Raw genomic sequence first — 25455 nt, 5'->3', positions numbered from 1 at the left:
CTAATATGTATATTACATAGGAAGGAAGTTAGCTTTATTTTGTACTAGTGAAAATGTACAGACTCATGGTACTAAAATAAAATGCATACCTAGTATTAAAAAAGGAGCTGTTGATACTTCACGTGTTTTCTGAATAGGTTCTTCTTTCATTTCCTCTAGAAGTTATAATGTATTTTATTACTTGTGGTGGCTGATATAGAACAAGCTAAACATGAGCTGGTGAGGACCATACAAGTTAAAAATAAAATATTTATTGAAAAATATAAAAATACATGAAAAATGCAACATGATGTAATAAATGATATGTTTCAGTGTCTTACCTTCCTATTCCTTTTCTTTGTCGCTTAAGCATTCACTTTTTGTGATTTGTCTGGCACTAAGCAAATGTTGCTGCTTTTCATCTTCTCCTTCCTGCCATAATGGTGATTAGTACTTTGCTATAAACACATGACCACAGGTTACTCTGCTGTCTTCTAAGCATATTTAATAAAGTTTGATGTTTGATGAATACATTCAAAAAGAGGAAGTTGATTTTAGAAGGTAAAATGATGGCTTTTTGAGTTATGGAGGGTGTGGTGTGAGAACTCACACTTGATTATAAATTCTGAACACATATTTGAGGATCTTCTTGAATGTCGGCCTGCGTTCGTCTTTGTTGTTCTTGCACTTATGGCTCAGCAGGTGGCGCGGTTCTTATTCTTTTTTTTCCTATTATGGTATTTTTCGACACATAATCTGTCTCTGCAATTTTCTGGATGCTCAGCTGTTCGTTTCCTTTCCTCCATGTCACTTGGCTTTGCTTATCACTTTCCCATAATAAACCTGCAACTACATGTCTTTTTGCCAAGGTTGCCTCAATTGCTACATCAATATCTAGATAGATGGCTTTATGATAGATGATGCCAACTTCCTCTTGTGAGGACCTTGTAACGCACCAGTTCACTTAATATACTGTAATGGTGACCATGCTTGGAGTTGCATACCTTTATCATACATTCATTTTATTCAGACCTCCAAAGTAGAGAAAATATACATAAGAAATTCATGTCAAGTCTAATCCATAACTTAAGAGTGATCTTTGACTTAAGGCCTGAGTTAGTGAAGCTGGAAAATTACATGGTACACATGAACAATAAAATAAAGCCAAATGGTGGAAAATCCTGAAACAAGATTTTTGTAGCATTCCAAAACTTACAAATGTTCTTTGTTACAAAATCCTTGTGCTACGGAATGTACGGAAACTTTTTCACTTCATTGACCATCATTTATATTTCAGTAGTGGGGTCCATTTGCAGAACCCCTTTTCCCCTCCTATCGGTAGGAGACGTGTCATGGAGGGCAGGAGATTTAAAACTGAAAGCTTCTTAAATGCTCCGCTCTCTTATATTGTGTGTGAAAGCCTCTTGTGTTGTGTTTTGAATTTTACTGTTTTGTTCTTTTTGAAATGGTTTTCTTTTTTTTTTTTGGTTTGATTTTTGCAGAGTATTTTTGGAAGCTTTGCTCGCTGTTATGTATTTTCCCCTCCTGCCTGTTTCTCAGATACTATTTTTGGCTTTCAGCTTTAAACTAAGGACGATTGATTTTTATCTGTTGATCTTGGCTCTGAAGTGTTCAGCTCATCCTGGTCTGCACTACAGCCTTCATGTTACCAGCTACGCTTTACAGGGTGATGTGGCTTGGCTTTCTCTGCAGTGTGGCAGATACCAGGGGGCTGCACTGTGTGTGTGCGCCCACTTCTGTAGGCATGTCTGGTCTCTGTGTCCCTAACCCTGGGAGATATTTTCTTTGCGTCTGGTCAGGTGTAGACATCTGCTCCTCTCCTTATAGAGGAATCTTTTGTTATTTTATTCCTCTAGCTATTGTGACTATAATGGTTGAAAAGTTGAATTTCCAAAGGACTAGCAGATGAAAAATATTCTAAATGATGAATGCATTATAGTAGTCAGAGGTACAGCAAGTGTTGGAAAAAAATAGTAAGGAGATTGATTGTCAGAAATTTAAATCTTAACCAAAACCCGTAACTAAAATAAAAAGTAAGATTCCTAAAATTGGTAAATAAGTCACTTAAACAAAGTTTTTAGAATTTAATCCAATTAGAATTGGATGTTAGCAAACCCGTGCTACTATTTTAAATAGTGTGAGTTCACTAATGTTATGGGGTACAGTGACACCAATCACAGGTCAAACAACTGACATTATTACTAACTGCCACCAAATATGAGTACCACTAAAAATAAAAATGAAAAAATGGTGGTGCCCACACTTTAAATTTCAAACAAAATGGCGAGACGAACTCACAAGAATAGTCAGTCACTCATTATCCAACCCGCTATTTCCTAACACAGGGTCACAGGGGTCTACTGAAGCCAATCCCAGCCAACATATTGCGCAAGGCAGGAACAAATCCTGGGCAGGGCGCCAGGCCCACCGCAGGGCACACACACACACACAGGACAATTTAGGATCGACAATGCAACCAACTTGCATGTCTTTGGACTGTTGGAGGAAACCGGAACAAACCCACGCAGACATAGGGAGAACATGCAAACTCCACGCAGGGAGGACTCGGGAAGCGAACCCGGGTCTCCTAACTGCGAGGCAGCAGTGCTACCCACTGCACCACAGTGCCACCCGACAAGAATAGTATTCTTTTCTAATAACTATCTACTCTATATATAAAAAATCCTAAGCCTAAAAGTGCAATGATTTTGTGCAATGATTTTATGTCACCTTTTTATGTCACTTTTTTTTTGTCACGGGCTTATTTTAAAACCTACATATATATGTTTGGTATCATTCTTTCCAGAATTTATTGAACTTTAATGTGATGTTGTTAGATTTTCAGATTCTTATTCTGTTTTTCAATTGTAAACTGAAATATCAAGAAAGTCGTGGGACGGCCTACTAGGCCACAAGTGGGGGTTGGACGCTGAAGCCGTAATGGGGGCTTGTATCATATCTTTAAATACAATTGCTTTCTCTAATGGAGCGACTCAGCTGCAGGATAGATGGGGGCCCAGCGCCTGCCCCCGGGTTTGGTGAGTGAAGTGAGCAGTGGGCAGAGCCTCCTAGTTAAACATATAACAGTAATATGTCCAAAATCACCACTTCAAAAAGACAGTGGTGGTATTCACGTGTTTTGCCCATTCTCATGATTGTCAGCAGTTACCGTTACAGACTTTTAAGTCCAAGTTAAGGACATGTACTTTCAACTGATGGAGCACTGCAGAGCTTATATCTAAGAAATGTGTAACGTGCATTTTTATTGATCTGCAGGAATTGTAAATGAAGGAGCACTGGATATTTCAGTGGCATCTGTAGCCGTTACTCATTTCAGCATTTGCATTGCAGTCTGAAACATTTCCAATGGACTGCAGCAGACTGATGCTAGAAGGTATGGGTACTGAAGTCAATTGTGAGTCAGAGTTTGGTATCAGTTTAGGTCCTGCATCTACTCCTCATGTACTCTTGTGTAACAAGACCTTAACAAAGGATTCTTTTAGAGTTACCGACACTCACAAAGCCTCAGTAGGTCGGTTTATTCATCTCTGTGCTTTGTGGCATATTGACATGATGCTAAAATGACTTGTTAATATGAAGGATTCACAGGTCTAGCACTAAATATGTAATGTCATGAGATATGTGTCTCAGATGTGCCACTCCGATTTGGACCTTTGTTAGAAGGTCACATTGCAGAGGTGAATAAACACTCTACTGACGCTTTATAAGTGTTACGAAGACCCAAAGAAGTATTTCTTAAGGTCTCATTGCACAATAGTGAGGAATAGATGCATTTTTGCAGTACCTAAACTCAAGTGTTACCCACTTTTCAGTATCAATCAGGAACAAATAGTGATTACATTTTGATGAACGTATGCTGTTCATATTTTAGTATTACTTACAAAGACAAAATGCACTAAAGATTCTATATGTTTGTTAAAAATATGAATCACAGGGGGGGGAATGCTTTTTTGGCATTATTCTTTTTGGCATTAGTAATTTGAATTCTAATTCTTATAGAGAGTGGGGACCTTCAAATCATGGCCTGATGTTATTTTAGATAATTGGAGTTTGTTGGGGTGAATGACTTGTCTCATCATCCATCCATCCATTATCCAACCCACTATATCCTAACTACAGGGTCACGGGGGTCTGCTGGAGCCAATCCCAGCTAACACAGGGCACAAGGCAGGAAACAAACACTGGGCAGGGCGCCAGCCCACCGCAGGGCACACACACACACCAAGCACAAACTAGGGATAATTTAGAATCACCAATGCACCTAACCTGCATGTCTTTAGACTGTGGGAGGAAACCGGAGTACCCGGAGGAAACCTTGTCTCATCATACTTGTTCTAATGTTTTAATATTCTCTGATGCTTTTGCTGTAAATTGTCTCCCAGGAATTCCCCATAGTATGAAACTTCAAAACATACGTGTATGTAGGACCAAAGCAGGCACATTATAAGATTTTTTTCTTTGTAGCTTAAATGCACAAATTCTGATGTAGTCAGATACAAAGATGGCAATGCATTTGTTTTCTGTAGCTTACCCTGAAATGCAGCACAAAAATCAGAATGCCATTTTTGTTGAACTGCCTTGGCTTTTAGACCATCTCTTGATGAATTTTATTTTTGCCTTTTGAAATTTTAAGTGATTTTACAGTCTTTTTTGTTTTTCTTTTTAGATGGAAGATATCATAGCACGCATGCAAGATGAAAAAAATGGAATTCCAATTCGTACTGTGAAAAGTTTTTTGTCGAAGATTCCAAGCGTATTTTCTGGTAAGATCAAAACATTCAATTGTATGTTCTGATGTAATTTACAGACTTCATTCTGGCACAGGTTTTTAAAGATCTGCTGTAGACTGCAGTAAGATGTTTTTACTTATTATGTTAATTTGGATGTTTGATGGTCACTAACACTGGAAGGCATAACAGCCAAGCTTATGTAGTGGAAATATGCAGTGAAAATGGATCTGAATCCATTATTAATGTTTGTTGTAGCTGTGCTTGTCCAGGGTTTCCAAAATTCTGCAACTTCAGCTTGTACCAGAGAAAGATTCAGGCAGTGAGTATGACATGTATGCAAATGATTTCACAGAATTATTTAAATTTAAAAACAGAAGTTTTTAAAACTTCATTTAAAAAGTTTTTATTAAAATTTAAAGTTCGCATACCAGGAGAAGGTGGGAGCGGAGGATGCCATCATCTATATGCTTCATCGATCCCTCTCCCACCTGGACAGAGGCAGTGGTGCTGTAAGAATTGTTTTTGGTCTTCTCTAGCGCCTTCAACATCATCCAACCTCTGCTCCTTAGGGATAAGCTGACTGAGATGGGAGTAGATTCACACCTTGTGGCATGGATTGTGGACTATCTTACAGACAGACCTCAATATGTGCGTCTTGGGAACTGCAGGTCTGACATTGTGGTCAGCAACACAGGAGCGCTGTAGGGGACTGTACTTTCTCCGGTCCTGTTCAATCTATATACATCAGACTTCCAATATGACTTGGAGTCCTGCCATGTGCAAAACTTTGCTGATGACACTGCTATTGTGGGCTGCATCAGATGTGGGCAGGAGGAGGAGTACAGAAAGTTAATCAAAGACTTTGTTAAATGGTGCAACTCAAACCACTTACATCTTAACACCAGCAAGACCAAGGAGCTGGTGGTGGATTTTAGGAGGCCTAGGCCCCTCATGGACCCTGTGATCATCAGAGGTGACTGTGTGCAGAGGGTGCAGACCTTTAAATATCTGGGAGTGCAGCTGGATGACAAATTGGACTGGATTGGCAGTCTATACTGATGCTCTATGTAAGAAGGTCAGAGCAGACTATACTTTCTGAGAAGGTTGGCATCCTTCAACATCTGCAGTAAGATGCTGCAGATGTTCTACCAGACGGTTGTGGCGAGTGCCCTCTTCTACGCGGTGGTGTGCTGGGGTGACAGCATAAAGATGAAAGACGCCTCACGCCTGGACAAACTTGTTAAGAAGGCAGGCTCCATTGTAGGATTAAAGTTGGACAGTTTAACATCTGTGGCAGAGCGATGGGCACTAAGCAAACTCCTGTCAATCATGAAGAATCCACTGCATCCACTTAACAGTGTCATCTCCAGGCAGAGGAGTAGCTTCAGTGGCAGACTGCTGCCACCGTCCTGCTCCACTGACAGACTGAGGAGATCGTTCCTCCCCCACACTATGCGACTCTTCAATTCCAGCCGGGGGAGTAAATGCGAACATTAATTTTATTTTAATTCTTTTCATTTTTATTACTATTTAATTTAATATTGTTTCTTTGTATCAGTATACTGCTGCTGGATTATGTGAATTTCCCCTTGGGATTAATAAAGTATCTATCTATCTATCTATCTATCTATCTATCTATCTATCTATCTATCTATCTATCTATCTATCTATCTATCTATCTATCTATCTATCTATCTATCTATCTAAAGTAAAAATAGCTCACACAAAAATAAAGAGAAAAACTGATAATACACAACAAAAGAAAAGTTCTTGTCTGTTTCTGTTTAAGGCTTCTGTTCGTTAACACGTACATACTGTACATACCTGACATACGTCGTGTGCCATTGTACCCTTTTATTTGCGGGCAAATCTAACAGTTCATGCTTATAGCAAACTAAAATGCTGGCCAAACTTATATTATTACATTACAAATATGGCTAAACAATAAGGAGATTCTATTACAGGTTAGCTTTAGGGCATAAAACAGAATCTTCTATGATTTATGTAGCTATGAGAAACTTTAATTCTGTTCAAATTAGGCAAACACTTGTGTATATTTATCACCAGCTGTACCCAGTGGCTGCGCCCACATAGTAATGAAACAGGACAAACTTTAAAAATCAATAGACGTTGGCACTGTATCTGATTGTGTTCAGCTCTGACGGGAGAACGTTCCCCGCGTGGGGAGAAAAGCACATGGCCGTGATATCTCTGGCAATCAGCAGGTACCCTCTAAAACACATACGTGGCTCTGATCTCTCTCTCTCAAAAACATCAAATGTTACAACTTAACAATCTGTAGATGATAATGTCTGTTGAACAAACAGGTATCGCTAGCTAAGCGGAGGCAAGGTGCACTCCAACATGTGGTGAGACGTAGACCAACTCAAACAAAGGCTGGCGAGTAAATGAGAAAGGCCCCACCCCCTACTCTTGCCCCACAGCCACTCTCTTGGATTTGCATAAATAAATCTGTACCGCAAGAGAACTCTGGTACTTAGCGCGATGAGAGAAGCCGCAAAATCAACTGGAAAGTTCAAGCAAATTCTAGAAAACAACCAGACCAAGATTCGTTAAGTAATTCTGTCATGAAAAGCGGACAGACATACAGACAGAATGCGCTTGGACCAAGAAATTTTTAAAACTGTTTCTTAGCGAGTACCTATGGGCCAAGGGTAACCAGCATTCCAAAATTCAAGTCCTCATGGTTCGGGAGATTTCGTGATGAATGAGTCATTGGTATTTGGCTTTTATATATATATATATATATATATACTGTATATATATATATATATATATATATATATATTCTGCAGTGGGCTGGCATCCTTCCCGGGGTTTGTTTCCTGCCTTGTGCCCTGTGTTGGCTGGGATTAGCACCAGCAGACCCCCATGACCCTGTAGTTAGGATATAGCGGGTAGGATAATGGATGGATGGATGGATGTTTATTGGCAGAGAAACTAGGCAGTAAATATTGTAAGTAAAAAGTAGAAGGATTCACTTAGAACGCATTTTAATTAAAGCCTCTTGATCTGAGACCCAGTCCCTGCTGTTACTTTAGTACAAGGACAAGTATAAATAAGAAAACTTGTGCAATCTAGTGCAGCAGAAAACTGACTCCTAGGGTGCTGTTTATCAGTAACTGGCAAGGAAAGGAGATGTTTATATCACAGACCTCGGTAATGGACAAGTATATTTAAGTAGTGTTACCAGCATCTGTAAGTCAGTCTTATTTTTCTATGTACTGACTGGCTCCACATACACATCAATAAAGGTATTCTGATCCTGGACTGGTTTCGTGACTTAGCTTTGACAAAGCCAATAGAGGTGGTTTCCTTTCTACCGCGGTGTGACAGCTATTTTAGTAAAAGATATCAGTATAACTGCATACCAGGGTACTCGACTCCAATCTTGGAGGTCCAAAGTTTTCGCAGGTTTTCACTCCAGCCAACCAATGTTGTAATTAGAAGCCAAGCCTAGCAGATAATAAAACTTTGAATTTAAATGTTTTGCTTGTTATTGCCTTTATTCTTCCAAAACAAATCTTTGACTCATCAAAGATATTTCCTTTTCTGAGAATTTTATCCATATGTTTTGTAGTCTTGAACAGATTTGTATGTTCTCTCTTAGGTATTTCAAAACAGTGTATTAACACAGATACATCATGATATTTATAAACAGGTTAAAATGGAAGTATGGTAGCTGGAGAGCTGGTAGTTCCTTTGTCATTTTTACCACTGGTGGCTAGATAAGAAAACAGGCAACATTTAAAACCTTAAAGCAGTTATTTAAAACTACAGTAGTCACTCAGGGTTCTGAATTGTAACAAACGAGTTAACTAAAACTAAGCACCCTCAAAAATACTGGTTTAGCAGAATGAAAATGGGTTCAAATTAAAATTTTGGTTAAGGCCACCTCCAAGATTAGAGCTGAGTACCCCTGCTGTAAAGTCTTCATTCACAGTTCTGCCTCTATAAATTGTTTCCCCATCCTCTTTTTGTCAGCATGATGATATTACCTGCCTGTCTGCTCCTTTTTGCTAAACTCCTGTTTAAATACAAACAATTAACAGTAATGCTAGTTTTTCCCTTATGAGCTCTATAATACAGTTATAGTCTTGGTCATAGTTTATTTACTTAAAAGCTGCATCTAAATAATCCTAAAATAAACCATGCAAATTAGATATTAATTCTTATTTAATAAACGGAAAAAAACATAAATTTGTATCTCTCATAACAGTGTTGTAACATTTGTTAAACATTTATTCTTTATCCTCTACTCTCACAATTTAATTGTTACTGTTTGATTATATTTTATTCATAGTGCCCTGATTCGTTCTCCTGAAAATTTTACTAGTCACCATGGCGAGTTGGGTAACAGCCTGTCAGCATAGGCCTATGTCTAATGTATAAAAACTTAATTTTATAAAGTAGGCCATTTATTTACAGTATCTATAATTTATACATTGACGGAGCTTTGGTACAGTGTTTAGTGCTGCTTCTTTTTACCTCCAGCATATCGGATTTGAACTAAAGGCCAGTGAAATTTGCATGTAGCCCCTGTGTGTATATGGGTTTTTATCCATGAATGTTGGATTTATGACCACGTCTCAAAATCAGTTGGGTTATTGGAAGAATATGAATGAGTGTGCCCTGTGATGGAGGCTGCCACGTACAAGTTTGAGTCCCTCTTTGAGCACGATAGGCACTGGCTCCCGTCTGTACTCAGATGGATTAAGTAGGTTCAAAAATGAATGGATGAATAGATAAATCAATGCATATGTTAAATATACATAGTCGTTTTTTGAAAATAAGTAGTTGAAATGATTTGCAAGGGAATTTGTAAGCTGCACTTGCAACCAATAAAACCAAAAAAATGACCTCAGACTTGAGAAGCTTCGACAGCAGCAACATTCCAGGCACGTTCCTGTCATCTGAGAGCCTCCTTCAGATGTCTTAAAGTAATGCATTTCAATAATCCAATATAGATAGAAGACAAGCTGGAGCTGCTGTTGATGCTTGCTATTAAATATCTGAAGACAAGAATAAGAAGAGTCGGCATTTCATGTGGAAACCTGCAGTCCTTGTTTACCTGAACCACAAAGTATAATAAAGATTTTAAATAAGACCTCTTTTTATTTTTAGATTCCACTAAAGCATTTTGTTTATGGAGACAGCAAACAGACTACTAGGAACAATTTGGGACACACTACTGGGCAGATATCGTGTATTATTATACATCAGACGCCAGACATTTATTAATATAAAGCACATTAGGATGCCTACTGTTGAAAGTAAAATACATTTTCAGTATTCAATAATAATTTTCTGAAATTATATCAGTTAAATATAATGAATGGAATTTAAGTATAGTACAGGGTGCTTCTCGAGGATTGGACTGGAATAGTAAGTGCGGTAATAAGATCATTTTTAGTGCTCCCCAGTGGCCCATAATCCTTTCTAGCTTCTCCCTTTTCTTATTTGCTTTAGGCGTTTGTGCACCAGCATATCAAGAATAGTTTCCTTTCCCATTTCTGTAAAGCTGCTGGATTCCCTTTGCTAAACCCTTGTTTTCTGACATGCACTTAAAGGTGTACATTCTACCTGCACACATCCTGTGATGACACATTTTACATCGATGAGAGTACTGTGGTATGTAGTGTCCTACCAGGAGGAAGGACACACTTATCCAGCACCTCAACAGTTTCCAGAAGTTCTTCTTTATGTATAAAGTGACACTATCAAAACAGTAAATCTATCAGAAATGTTGAAGATAGATTTGGTTTGCATCACAGAGTCTGTGGGTGTTAGTTAGTCATAATGATAGTGATATTCAGAGCCTGAGAGACACAGAGAAAGAGATTAAGGACTCAGAGTATAATTTTATGTTAGGGAGGCATGGTGGCCAAGTGGTTAGCCACCATAATCATTCCAGCATAGCCCCAGTCCTAACAGCCACTTAATTGACCATTGCACCATTATAATCCACTCAAAACTACTTCATTTTCTTCTTCCTTGGTGGAGTGGTGGCTCTGAGGCTAGGGATGTGCACTGGCAATCGGAAGGTTGCCGGTTCGAATTCTGTAAATGCCCTTGGGCCCTTGAGCAAGGCCCTTAACCTGCAATTGCTGAGTGCTTTGAGTAGTGAGAAAAGTGCTATATAAATGCAAAGAATTATTATTATTATTATTATTGTAACCATCTTCTACATCAGTGCTAATTAACTTCTTTTGCTTTAGTTTCAATTAATGTGAGTCAGGCCCCTTACTTGTCTCTTTTTCCTTAATTTTCAGCCAAACAATGATGAGACACAAACCGAGCCGCCATATAGCGAGCTAACCTGTGCCCATCACACAAATTCTGAAAATAAAGAAAGGTGATGGTCTCGGTAAGGTTGATCTCTCAGGTCACCAAAATATTTTGACGGTGTTGTTGGAAAAAACAGAAAAATCAACAGTTTTGGAAATGTCTGCTGTGGTAGAATGAGAGCGCAACAAGCCATGGAATTAAGTAACGGGTTTAATTAACAGCAAGAAATGGCTTCTCATTAAGAGATTGGTTGGAGTGAAATTAGCTGGAGTTTGAAATCCCAGTTTAGCTGGTCATCTGCTGGCTCATTTAACATCTCATTTCTGTTTGGCTGTCATTTAATCAAGAAACAAATCAATTCAGAGGACTAAATCCTTAAAAACAGGGCTATTAAAATGAAGGGAAAAGTTAATTAGTAGTGAAAACTGTCAATGATTAGGAAAAGGGTTAGAATGAAAACCTGCAGCCACTGTGGCCCCCTAGGCCTGGAGTTCGACACCTCTGGTGTAAAAGAATAAGACAAAGTTGAGGGTTGTTATAAATATTTTTAAAATAAGTTACAAATTACTGTGGAAAGCATATTACTAATTTTCCACAACAGTGGCGTCTGGTAACTAGCTGGTGGGATCGTAATGTAAAAACACCACAGTACTTAGGTTAAACCTCGTTTTTCACCACTCGTCCACTGAATTTTACACATCTGAAGTGTTTTGATTTACTGTGTGGTAGCTAGCTGAAATATAAAATGTTTTGGCTGTGCTTGTAGGTTTGCTTCTGTGACCATAACATTCAGTATATCATGAGTCTCAAACACTGTAAAAATGTCTGCAAGGCGGTAGGAGCCAATAAATCTTGGATCAGGGATAGGAATAATCTGTATGGCTTGCCATTCCTCTGAACAAAGAGCACCGCCACCTCAGGAATAAGAGACCAAAGTATCTCAACCTGACAAACTGCCATCAGTTTTTTCATTTTAAGAAGGATGTCAAACCCCACAGTGCACTGCTCAGTTGCCATCCCACAGATTCTTGTCTCAAGATTGTCATCAATAAAATTGTAAGTACTGTTACTCTGTCTCTTTCTGCATCCTACTCCTCATAATGATAGCCACAACCTATGAGTTACACAACTGCTTCAGCAGAAGAAAACTATTGCTGCTTGCAAGTTTCCACACATACAGGACTTGTAGTGGATTCAGAAGATATTCAGACTTTTTTCAAATTTTGCTGCTGTATGCTAAAATTAAATAAATTCGTTTTTGCCACATTAAGCAACACTTAACATCCCAAAATGACAAAGCCAAAACAGATTTTTTTTACAAATTTATTAAAAGTATAAATCTAAAATATTTAGATTGGATTGGATTGGATTTTCTTTATTGTCGTTCAAGTCATGCAACAAGGAGTGCACAGCTGAACGAAATTGCGTTTCTCCAGACTCAATGTGCAAACACAAACACAGAGACAAGTGCACGTTATACAACAACAGATAGGCGTAATAGACAAAATAAACAGATAGAATAGATGTATAATCCAATAGACAAATTGGTGAATAGTTGTAGAGTGTTCAAGTGACGAAAAACATAAATATAATGCATAGACATAACAGCATTTTAGGAGAAGTGAGATTTTGAATATATGTGTTCAAACAGTCTGTGTGTGTGTTCAGGAGTTTAACAGTCCCAATAAGTCAGCATGTTGTTTGTTGGTGGTGGGAGTTGAGTAGTCTGATAGCCTGTGGGAAGAAACTCCTACTGAGTATAGCAGTCTTGCACCACATACTGTGATGGCATTTGCCAGAGGGCAAAAGTTTGAGGAGTCCATGGGCTGGGGTCTCTGATTATTTTAGTAGCTCTCCTAAGGCAGCATGACAAGTACAGATTATGGATAGATGTGAGGGTGGTCCCAATGATTTCTTCTGCCGTCATCATCACTCTTTGGATTGACTTCTGATCTGAAACAGTGCAGTTGCCATAAAAAACTATGAGGTCTCTAGTCAGGGGGGAGATATACTGTACTCTCATCATCGTCAGACCCTTTACTATGACACGTTTGGCTCAGGTACATCCCATTCTATCGATTATTGTTGAGATGTTTCTATACCTTGATTGAAATCCACCTATTGTCAATTCATTTGACTGGACATGATTAGGAAAGACACACCTGTCTATGGAAGGTCCCACAACTGACAATGTCTATCAAAGCAAAAACCAAGCACTGAATTTGAAGGAATTGCCTGCAAAATTGTGTCAAGGCACTGATCTGGAGAAAAGCTACCAATAGCACAGCTGCCTTCAAGGGACTTAAATGGAAGATGTTTGGAACAACCATTACTTTTTGTAGAGCTGGCCACTATGGAAAACTGAGCAGTTTGGGTTGAAGGGCTATGGAAAGAGAGGTGACCAAGAACCTGATGTTCAGCTGCTGAGATCCTGTATGGGGATCGGAGAAATACCTAGAAGGAAACCCATCACTGCAACATTAGTATCTGGACTTTATGACACAGTGGCCTGATGGAAGCCTGTCTTCTGTTTGCAAAAAAGTACCTAATGCACTTTCAGACTGTGAGAAACAAGATTCTCCAGTCTGATGAAACCAAGATTAGTGTGATGTCTGAAAAAACCAAGCATCAGTCATCACGTGTGTAATACCATTCCAACAGTGAAGCATGGTGGTGGTAACATCATGCTGTGGGGTTGTTTTTCATCAACAGTGACTGGGAGACTAGTCAGGGTCAAGGGAAAGCTGAACAGAACTCCAGAGTGCTGGGTTACTATTCATTGCAACAGCAATCATGTCATTACATGTGCCAGGTATTAAAGATTACCCGTTCAGACGCTGGCACCTTACGCCTTTCCTGGACCCACAGAGCTAAGAGGAAAGGCACTTTAATGCTGCACATAATCTTGCAGTCTCAGTTGCAGAGCTCAGCCAGATACTCTTGAAGTAGGTGGCAGGGTCTCGACACGTCAGGTGGGAGGCTACAATATCAACCAGTGTAGTTCTTCAGCTTCCTGACTGCATGAGTATTAGACTGATTAACATGCTACATATATAGATGTTTCAGTGTAGTGTTTGAGGCGCATTGATGTGCGCATATTTACAATGTGTGGCACATGGCTGGGGGTGGTACCCAGCTGGGACGCCCAGGAGGACCGGAGGAGGGCTTGCGTCTTCTCCAGACCACGAGAGGGCGACCACCCTGGTTACTTTGGGGACCACGGGTAGAGAGCTTTGAAGCTCAGCCCTGTAGGGGCCTGTGGTCACCGCCAGGGGGCGCCCCCATGCCTATGGAGCCCTGGACCTCAGCACTTCTGAAGTGCTGGGGGTAAGAGGATCGGGGACACCCGGAGTGCTTCCGGGTATGCAGCCGACACTTCCGCCACACTGGGGAGTGCCGGTGGAAGATTGCCGGGAAGCACCTGGAGCACATCCGGTTGATTATAAAAGGGGCTGCCTCCAAGGCTGGAGTCGGGTGAGGAGAAGGACAGAGCTTGGTGGAGAGGAGTGGAGGTGGCCTGAACAGTGAGGCATTTGAGTGTGAGGCCTGGACTTTGGGGAGTCTTGGGGGTATTGTGTGCACTTTATTACTTGTAGATAATAGTAGTAAATAAACGTGTGGTGGTACTTAAACATGTCTACCTGTCTGTGTCCGGGGCTCGTTTCACAAATGGTAAATTGCGTAGAAAGTGTACGTACAGCCAGTTTTGTAAATCACATTTTTTTTGGAATATTCATTCAGCATACGCAGTTTTTTTTGCCATGTGCATATTTTCATACAAAAAAGTAAAGCAAACGTCAGTAAGCAAAGAGTCTTTAGAACGTATTTATGAAAGCAAACATGCAAAGTATTTAGCCTGTCAAACTCTGATAATTATGGTTCTTTTGTACCAATCTTTATATCCTTGTGCCGATGGTATAATTCTCATAAATTCCGATACCACTCTCGAGACTCTGTAGGCTCTGAGGCTAGGTTCAGAAGGTTACTGGTTCAGATCCTGTAACTGCCAGAAGTGACGGTGCGGCAACATGTTATCAGTGTACGCTCCCAACCTCTCTTTAGGGCAACTACAGATGGGAAACAGCCACTGCAACACAATATTTTGGAAACTGAAATTAAAAGATAACATTAAACTGTTTAAAAATATATACATTTAAATTAATAAAAAATAATGATAAAGTAAAAACCATGAATCACAGAAAGAATCATAACATGCATGACCTGACCTATGAAGAGAGCTGAGAGGAACTGAATATTTTTAGATTAAGCAGAAAGGAATTTAAAGATGAGATTATAATTATTATTTTTTTAAATCATCAAGGGAGTAAGCAGGGTAACATGGTGCCATCTGTTGCTTTAATATGAACTCTTCAGCAAGGGCACAGACAGAAGGTGGTTGAGGGAAAATTTCTCACACATATTAGAAAGTTCTGTGAAGGACTGTAGGCCATCCAGCGCTGTCTCTTGCCTTGTGCCCTGTGCTGCTGATATGGGTTTGGACCACTTACAAAATCACATTGGATAATGTATGCACAGTAAGAATGTTAGAAAGAATTTCTGAAGACACGCGGAATATGTGACCTAAGTAGTGTAGATGGTAGTAAGGTGTATTTTGGATAATTTCAAATCTGCAATCAGCGATGTTCATCAAATGAATGGAATTGACAAACTATCTTGGGGTAAAAGAGTTGTTCTCATGAAAACGTTTCTTATATTCATATGTAAAGTAAAGTAAAATAAAGAGATGCCAAGAAGTCCAAGTAATGCAAGAGAATGTTCACTGGTAGAATGACAAACAAGAGATAAAACAATAGGAGCAGTAACTGTTGACTGGAGAGGGTATGGGCTCAGTGTTTTGAATTAACAGCAGACAACAAAGAATTGTAGGCCGTAGCTAAGGAACTAGCCTGTAAACCACAAGGTTGCCAGTTCAAACTTCACATTTGATACATTTTGTGGCCCTGAGCAAGTTGCTTAAGCTGCCTGTGCTCTGTTACATGGCTGGGAAAGCAAACCAGTGTACGGAGACCAGATATTTTGCTACCAGCCAGGGCATCCCTTTTAATTAGAATAAAAATATTAGGGACCTTTATGAAAGAAAACAAAAGTGGCTTCAGTCAGCCTTCAGGAGGGATTTGCATTGGCAATTGAAAGGTTGCCCACTCAAATCTTGTCAATGCCAGAAGTGACTCCACTCCATTGGGCCCTTGAGCAAGGCCCTTAACCGGCAATTTCACCATCCTGGGTATGATGTTAACCTGCATGCAGCCCTGTAAGCAGGTCCTCCAACTTGTAGGGAAAACTCAGGGGTTGATGGTAAGATTGGCACTCCAGCCACTGTATAAAAAAAAAAATAAAAACCTCACACGGTTCCACTCCACTCGACTAGTGTGGTGCTGAGGTGTCTCCTGTTGCATGACTGCATTCGGGTCCTAATCTGGGATCCTTGGGTGGTTTATTGTTTTAGCTACATGCTGTGATAATGCATACTCTCATCCTCAGGCCATCCCTTTTATAATTAGAATAAAAATAACAGGCTTAGGGGCTCTTAAGTAAGAAAACAAAATGGCTTCATCCAGTTTTCAAACAGTTATAAATTAATAAAAGGCTTGATGCTCTGTCCTTCTTGAATGCCAAGTCAATATCTGACACTGCCTTCCGGGAGCACCTCTGTTTTATACTGTCTGTGCTGGAAGGGGCAGAGCCTTTTGGGGGCTGTGTGTTTGATAGGTATCCCCCTTAAGTGATCTCTCAATGACACTGGGGGGGAAGAGAAGGTACTGTTGGCATCAGTACCCCCTCTCAACCAGGGGTGGGACTGCTCACCTCTTCAGAACCTAGAAAGTGGTCTGCAGGTGTGCATAAGTGACAGCCCCAACTGTTAAAAAGCTGAACTATGCATCCATACTTGTAAAGTCCCTTGGGCACTTTAGTAAATCACTTTATAAAAAATATACAGTATGTCAAATGGCCCAGTTACAAACTGTGATTTGCAAAAGTACCTTTCACATTCCAGCCTCCTCATCTCCTTCCATGAAAGTAGATTGTTTTCAAAGAATGCTCATTTAGCTCGTTCATTTTATTCATTTTTCATTTGAAGTAGGTTAATTGATTTTCCTTTTCAATTTTGTGTTGACACGGCACACTGAACTATTTAAACTGTAGATGTTTAAATTTGCACAGTCTCATTTAAAAAATGTCACCTTATGTAATTATTGTTTTTGTTTGCTTAGCCGAGATAGTAAGTGTGCATTCTTGTACAAAGTGACAGAGATTATAGGGAACGTTATTTTGAGCGGTATGGAACATTAAATATTCTGGATAAGGTTGCCATGCAGACTTTGAGAAGATAGTGTGACACAGGGCTTTACCGAAAACCCACTCTCAGACCTCCTATCGCTCATCACTTCTTGGTTTGTGTTTCCTGTCGAGCCTTCATGAGATGTACTGACAGGAAAGCCAAATTGCATAGAATACGCCTCTCAACGTCACCTCTGTTGGCTCCTCTTGTGCTGAAAATGGCAGTGAGAGCTGGGCATTAGACTCAAGGAGCTGATTAAATCATTGTTTCGTTTTGTTTGGTTTAAAATTTGCATAAGACTTGATCTGGGATAAATCAAATTATACAAGGACAAGGGTCATGCTATTAATTCCTACACAATTGGAGGTGTTATTCCTAACCATGGAAATATATTATGTCAGTTTGCATTGAGACATCATGATTATAGTTCTACTCTGGGATGGCCTGAAAATATCTTCAGACACAGAAATAATTTATGTCTTATTTATGGAAAGGTTAAATAGGGGTTTAGAGCAAGAGAAAGGCTGCCAGGTTGACTTTGCCACTTTCTTTTCTTTGCTCAGGATATTAAAAGTAAATAATCCGCTTTTGCTGATTACAAAACATTGCTTGTTGAAGATGTGATGGCCAGAAAGGTGGTGAGGTACTGCTCTGCGGCTGCCTGACATTACTGCTCTTGGCCTGGTGAGGTGGGCATGTTTTTTCTGTATCTTTTTGAGCTTTTCTCCCTGTGCGCCACTTTTCCTCCCATATCCCAAACAAATGAAGATTAGGCTGCTAGGCATGTCTTAATTGGTGGGGTGTGTGAGTTTGTCCTCTGTTGGGCTAGTGAAGCTTTCTGCATCCTCCCTGAGTGGATTAAATAGTTTCAAAAACTGGACAGATGGTTAGAGGATATTGTGACAGGTTGTGTTGCTGGCACACTGTCTTAAGATAAATCAGGCAGTATGAACAAAAAAAAAAAAAGTTCTGCTTGTGTTATTGAATAGTATCCTGTGAAGGACACCTTTGGCTCGCACCTTTGGGATTTTAAAAAAACTGAATAAATAAGAAGAGCTGAAAGGAGCAGGAGCCTATTCAAAACCCACTGTAGCAGGACCAGGTGGGAATCACAACTGCAGACAAATTATTCCAACGTGGCGCAGGAGTCGGGCTGTAAGATGCCCTAACAGTAAATGCCCCCTGACAGGGTCATTGCCAGAGATGATGGATGCAGCCTTCGAGCTAATTACTTTACTGGGGTGTAGCTATGGATGGATGGATATGGATAAAGAACAATGGCAGATGATGGGCGATAGAGAAAGAGTTCCCATAAACTTGAGGCAGTAACATGGAGTCTGGTTAGCTTATACAGTACATTTCTCCTGCTTCCCTCCTTGCTTTCATCCTGGCTCTTGAAGAGACAGCTGGTGTCAAGGAATGTAGGGATAAGTGTTGCTGCAAGGTGGACTTCTAAAAGCTTGACCCTAACAGCTTTCTAGGGAATTCTTTATCCTGAGCTTCTGAGTGTGGATTTGAGAAAATACAACAACAATTTATTTCTTTTATAGCTCTAAATCACACAAGTAATGCCTCAAGGGGCTTTAATAGGCCCTGTTTTTGACAGACCCCCAGCCCTAACTCTCTAAGAAGATAATCAAAAAATAAAAAAAATAATAATCTTGTAGGGAGAAAACAAATTTGGACGTGAGCGTCAGTAGGCTTTGCGCCCTTGGAACCAAGTTACCCAAACTATTGTATAACATTTCAGCAATTATTTACCATTCTGATGCTGATCTTTCTGATCATAAAATAGGTAATTACAGTAACAATTGACGAGAAGAATTCCTAATTAATTGCAGAATTATGGGATTTGAGGGTTTCTCTAGAGTGCCTCTTTCTCTTGCACGATTTGGCTCAAAAACTAATCAGCACATCGTCATCTCATAACAGGCTTCAGTTTCGAGTATTTTTCAGTCCAGTCATTTTAGCTCTAGACCATCCTCAAGAAACTGTGACACACAGACAGACACACGCCCATCATCGAGATATCAATGTTTTCGGTATCAAGGGACCCTAAAACCTCGTGATCCATTGAAAAACAGACTGAAAGTTTTGATGAATCTAAAGCTTTCGCTTCTCCCCCACAGAGGACAGGTTATGGTGGGAGAGGGTGCAAAGCAAAAAAATTGAAGAAATTTTTGGAAAGGCAATTCAGAGAGAGACCCCCTTCCAGGTAGGTTAGGACTGCAGTGGTGTTAACAAATGAGGTAAATTTACCCCATTTTACCCCTTTCTTGTTTTTGAGAAATTAGAGATAGGAAAGGGCTTAACTGCATGGAGGAAGATGGAAGAAATGAGCTGGAGGACATCGTAAGTGGTATGGATGCAAGAAAAAGCTTAGAATACCCTGAGAAAACCCCACAATGAGAGAACAAATTGACTGCACACACATGACGACCAGGCATTGAAGTGAGAATAGTGAATCTGCATGACCACTGGACCACTCTGCTGTCCATTACTATTAAGGCAGACAGAGCAAGATGCAGAGGAAAGGAAGATATGGAAACAGATGATCCGCTGTGACAACCTCTAATGGGAGCAGCCAAAAGAAGAAGAAGATGCAACACCCACTGCCACACGTAAAAAAGTAAAAGAATCAATAATTACTTTACAATGCAGTTAGAACCAATGACTTGAACCTGGCAGGTCGTGCAGTCAGTGATCCGTCTCATCCAGCTAGCTGACGTTTGTTGGTAATCAGATATGAACTGCTTGTCATACCATATCATTGGGCTTTTACAATTTGTCCACTGCCATTCTAAAACTAAATTTCATTTTTTTTTAACCGTTTTGGATCTGTGAAGTAGCAGCACTAACCACTGCACCACCATGCTGCTTAGTGTCTAACTACGTTGGTTACTCTGTTCAAACCAGGTGACGCTTTCAGTCTTTTAGTCATTCATTTTGTGAACATGCTGCCCCTAGTGCAAGGTTACATAATAAGAGGTGTTTCTTAAAGTCTCAGTTTGATTTAATTCAGACAAAGTTTTCTATGATTATAACTACAACTACAGTTTACCAACATATTTTCACTGGTAAATGATTTTTTAAGTTAAATGAAAAAAAACAAAAATGATCATTATAGTGTCAATATCTGGATACCGCATGAGGTGTTTGTGTTTCTGACATGAAAGTGTCCCATGACAAATACAGCCGTCCACACAGTGCTGAGTGTATGGCAGGGAGGGATTATTACACACATGTAGGCAGCTGTCTGCATGTCTGAGTCCCAAATCCTACCTGAGGGACTGGCACTCCTCGTGGCCCCTAGGCAGCCGGCCCTCTGCAGTAGGTAAAAGTTTCTCCCCAGAGCACCTGGCTGCCCCTTACTGAGATGGGGGGCTTCTTTTATTCAACTACGTGTCCCACCTTGCCTCTCTACTAATAAATATGACATATTGCTCTTAATGACTTCCTTCTTCACAGCTTGTGTAAATGCCAGTTTGTGAATGTTGCTTTCTCTTTTTCAGATGGAACTGTGGGCACTGTCTCCATCTCTTGCTGCTCATCTCTTTTTAAGTTGACCATCCACTACCACATTATTTCCTTTTTTGTAAAAGAACAATTTAACAGCATATAAAGTTTTCAGCCTCATTCTTAATCATTTTAATTATTCTTAATTTTTTACTTACTCTTTCTCAATATAACTGAAATACTAATTTGTAAAATGGGTTAAGGTTAGAAAGCAAATATTTCTACGCTTTTTAAATGTTGGCCCTTTTGTCATTGTTGACTGAATTACAACTGCCCCATCTGTCCCACTACTTCTCTATCAACGTCTTTGCTCTCATAAATTGAGATTTTGTTTTTATTTGCATATGATTGGATTCCATGATTTCCAGAACTCCTTGCTGGGTTGGAATCATGAATTCTGCTTCTTTATATTGCCTGGTTTGCTGTGGTTTCATGAATTGATGTTTAATCCCACATTATTAAATTGGATGGCTTGTTGAGTAACTGATCCCATGGACTGCAGAAGGCATCTTGAGTAGGGGAGATGGAGCGGGAGACTTGAGTTCACAGACGTCGCTGCAGGTCTCCATATTATTACAAGAGACATCACCAGCGGCAGTATTTGATGTTATAAAGATGATTCAAAATGGTTTCATTTAACGTTGATTTAGAATTGATACAAATCATGATGCTGTATTGACTTCACAAAAGTCAAGTGTTTAATCTTAAAATTGACTTCAATGAATGTCTGCTAACAAGAAACAGTAAAAGTAACTAACATCAACCTCCGTCATTCTCATTGTATGATATTTTTAAACAGTGACTCAGCAAGCAATAAGAAATAGTGTTTCATTCTGTTTCATCGTAGTTTGCCCTCATTGCATTTATGAATGATATACAGGTGTATGATAGCTTTGGGTTTTTCAAACATGTAACATTTTGCTTTTAAATAAAATGTAGTGTCGTCAGTATATGTCCAAGTTATTGTTATGTGTACACAACACAATGAAATTCCTGCCTGCATTCTTGACCCACACAGAGCCGGCTGCCACCTTGTTGGTTTTGTATGAGTGATAGAAAATTAAATATTAATAGGTAGTGCTGAGTGAAGCTGGCATCTTTCTTTTTGCATACAGTTCTGCCATATTGATGCTAAACGTTGTGTGATGGAACCAGGCCGTCAGCATGCCCCAAACCCCACGAACACACACAGAGTCCTGGGTTCAAATAAAGAATGGTTTATTAACCAAAAATACCTCTTCCAAGTACCAAGCACAGAATCTCTTTTTGGCAATCACCTCTCCACAATTCCTCTTACCACCGCACTACCCTCCTCTAGTTGAGTGTTGCTCAATGTCCTCCCAGCTCCGACTCACCTGAAAAAGGGAGTGTGATCCCTTTTATTGAGGAACTGGGCGTACTTCCGGTGCCAGGGCCATTGCCCTAACGTAGTACTTCCAAGTCATAGGGAAGTCCGATTATTTGGGGAGCATATCTCCCTGCAGTGCCCCCTTGTGGCACCCTTGGACCTCGTCAGAGCTGTGCTGCTAGACTACAACTCTCGGCATTCCCTGCTGGTTCCCGAATATGGAGGGCTGCTGCCATCTAACACCTAGGGAAATTAAATACCCCTCTGCAACAGTTCTTCCCTGTCGTCTTTTTTCCTTTCCAGGTTTAGGTATTTGGTACACATCCGGTCGGTACACCTCTTCACTTGTTTGGGGCTTCCCATCCGGGTAGGTAATCTTCAGCTGGGATGTCCATTCATCCCTCAGTACAGTCTTGTCTGGGTGCATCATTGTTCCCTTTCTTTGCTGGGACACCTTTCTGTTTACTCGGGGCCTCCCGTCCAGGTAAATTACCTTCCCGACTTTCTGATGCCTGTCCATCCCGTGTGCCTCCTACAGTGGTTTTGCAGGCCATTTTGAAACCATGATACGCACTAAAAGGGTGTTTTGGAGTTTTAAAATACTGAGCAAAACAGCCAAGTTTCTTTTCATATACAGTTTTGCGATATTGATGCTAAACTTCATTTCACATGTGATTTACAACTGTGAAGATCACAAAAATAGTGTTTTGGATTTTTAAAAGGCTTTCTTGGGGACCTGGGGGTGCTAAAAAGAAACCTTGCTCCATAAGGTTTTGGAAACGCTGTACACCATTTTTGGACACATATATTTCTTGGAAAAGGCTCTATTTGAAAATAAACAGGGAACAGCTATCTTTTTGTAATTCAATATGACTAAACACAATGAGACAAAATAATGTACTCTTAGACAAAATTCATCCATCCATTATCCAACCCGCTAGATCCTAACTACAGGGTCACGGGGGTCTGTTGGAGCCAATCCCAGCCAACACAGGGCGCAGGGCAGGGTGCCAGCCCACTGCAGTAGACAAAATCTGTAAGACAATAAAATTGTTGTCCAAATTAGGAGAAGAAAACACTGTACCTGAGGTCTAAGATGACATTCCACTTTGTCTGGCACAACATTTTGTGAACACAAATAACTGTGTGCTCCCATCAGCCTCAGCACACTTGCTGTGCCTGATGGGATTTGCTGTCCCTGCGTCAGCGCAGTTTTTGGGTTGTTTTTTTTCTCCATGATATGCCATATAGCCTGTATTTTAAGTTGGACAAGAGGCAACACACATGTAAAATTGTGTGAAAATTAATTTAGCTTTTTTTTATGATTAGCCAACAACCAAACAGACAGATTATGATTTAACTTATTTAGATTAGAGTGGGGCAGCTTCTGTGTGTATAAGCAAAATTAAAAAAAAAAAACAATGTTACACATTAATACTGCACTGCAAAATGAAAAGGAGTTTAGCAAGCGTGTTTCCATTCAATTAAGTCAGATCATCTGGTCTGCAAGGCCTCAAATGAAATCAGGCAGTGCCATTTTGACAGAGTAATATGGAGGTGAAGTACAGTTTCAGCTCCATCTCAATCACTAACTGTCACCCTCTGTTGATCTTTTTTTATTAACTAAATGAGCTTTCAGTATTTTTAGAAGTTTTTATCGTTTGTCTTTCATATTAAACCTGCAACATACCAATTTTCATCTGAATGACATTTAAATGAGGTCTGTTTCACAGAACCAAAAACCTCTGTGTTTTGTAGTAATTGCCTATTGCTGTCTTTGAGTTTTCTGCATTGTATTTTATTTGCAATCACATTTAAGGAAATCTTCTGTCATCTTTCATATTTTCAAAGCAATGCTACTTTAATGCAGACAAATTAAATAAAGAATTTAATGCACACACAAATTCTGCAGAAATAACCACCTTATGTGTAATGCTTACTCGTGACTACTCTAATTTAGTATGCTTTTATCAGGAACTGAAAGAGACTTCCCGGGTGAATTTCTTATCAATGGAATTTGCTGCAAAGAGTCAAAAACCTGACCTCATCTAGGAAAGGGGGAATAGCACCAGTTCTTTCTAGAAATGTTTTAAGACGCTTTCGATAAACTTCAATTACTAGGACCCAGATTCACATTTTATCCAATAAACAGAATCTCCTGGGTAGTGCTACGATAAAGAGCGCCTCTGGATACTGCAGAACCTGGCTTCAGTCAAGGTTATCTGGCTGTGTTTCAACCAGGCCCATTAAATTCACTGCCATTTTTTTCATCAATCTAACCATTAATTAACCCCTTCATTTATTCAAAATGCTTAAGAGAGTGTTACAAAATCTATATATATAATTCACTAAGGCAAGACAACCATGGAAAGCAAACCGGAAGGGGCGTGGATTCACTAAGCCGCCGACAAGTGAGACACCTATGGCACATGCAGGAAGGGGCCACGCCCACCAATTCCAAGACCATTGGATACGACGACAACTCACAGAGCCACGCCCACCAACTCGGACGCGACGACACAGAAAAACCGCCGTCATTTATATTCGTCTGTCGTAGAGGCCACATGCAGCTCCGAGCCATGTCGACTGTTAATAGAGGCATATTTCTCGCGGAGGTAAATCGTCATATGCAGCGTGTAAAACTGTTTGCGAGGGGTATCCCATGGGATCCTTAAAACGTTCCTTTACAACTGTGTTTTAACACACAATGAAGTGAGCAGTCTTTAAAAAACGAGTTTTCGGTTATGACGCACGACTGCGTGCACTATAGCAAACTGTTTTACACGCTACATTTAGCAATTCGCATCCGCGACAAACATGTGTCTTCTTAGATACTCCTGCACTTTGTACACACCCCCCTCCCACCTCGCTACTACCGTGTTCAGGGGTCTTGGTGGATTATATATAGAAAGGCGGCCAAAACCGCACAGAGCAATGAAAAGTCTACGTGAGTCACAGGTGCATCTGGACTGTACAAAGACGACAACGACTCGAGTGACGAGTTGAAGGTGGGCACATGAGCAGGCAGTGTATACTGAACGAGAAATCAGCAGACTAGCATGACGGAGGGAGCGGAGTGGATGTCCTTCTCATCTTCTCCCGTTCCACCCTGAGCGCCGCACGGACGATTGTGTGTTGTTTCGTTCCGTGCATTGGTTAAAACCCAATGAAGAAAGCAGTCTTTAAAAACCAATAAGCCCTGTGCCTCTGTTTCATTACCATCTCACCTG

General features: G+C 40.1%; 1 protein-coding gene across 7 annotated transcripts in view; it reads left to right on the top strand.

Annotated features, from left to right (window-relative positions):
* LOC120516628 (regulator of G-protein signaling 7) overlaps positions 1–25455 on the top strand; it is a 536263-nt gene that overhangs the window by 255041 nt on the left and 255767 nt on the right. For all 7 annotated transcript variants that reach the window (XM_039738437.1, XM_039738439.1, XM_039738434.1 and 4 more), the window contains exon 3: positions 4688–4784. In XM_039738437.1, the coding sequence (XP_039594371.1) occupies positions 4688–4784 (97 nt within the window). The remainder of the gene's footprint in view (positions 1–4687; positions 4785–25455) is intronic.

This window comes from Polypterus senegalus, chromosome 16 (assembly GCF_016835505.1).
Source record: "Polypterus senegalus isolate Bchr_013 chromosome 16, ASM1683550v1, whole genome shotgun sequence".
In the NCBI taxonomy this organism is placed as follows: Eukaryota; Metazoa; Chordata; class Cladistia; order Polypteriformes; family Polypteridae; genus Polypterus; species Polypterus senegalus.
The sequence above is the reverse complement of the archived record's forward strand: the minus strand, read 5'-3'. Positions and strand labels throughout refer to the sequence as shown.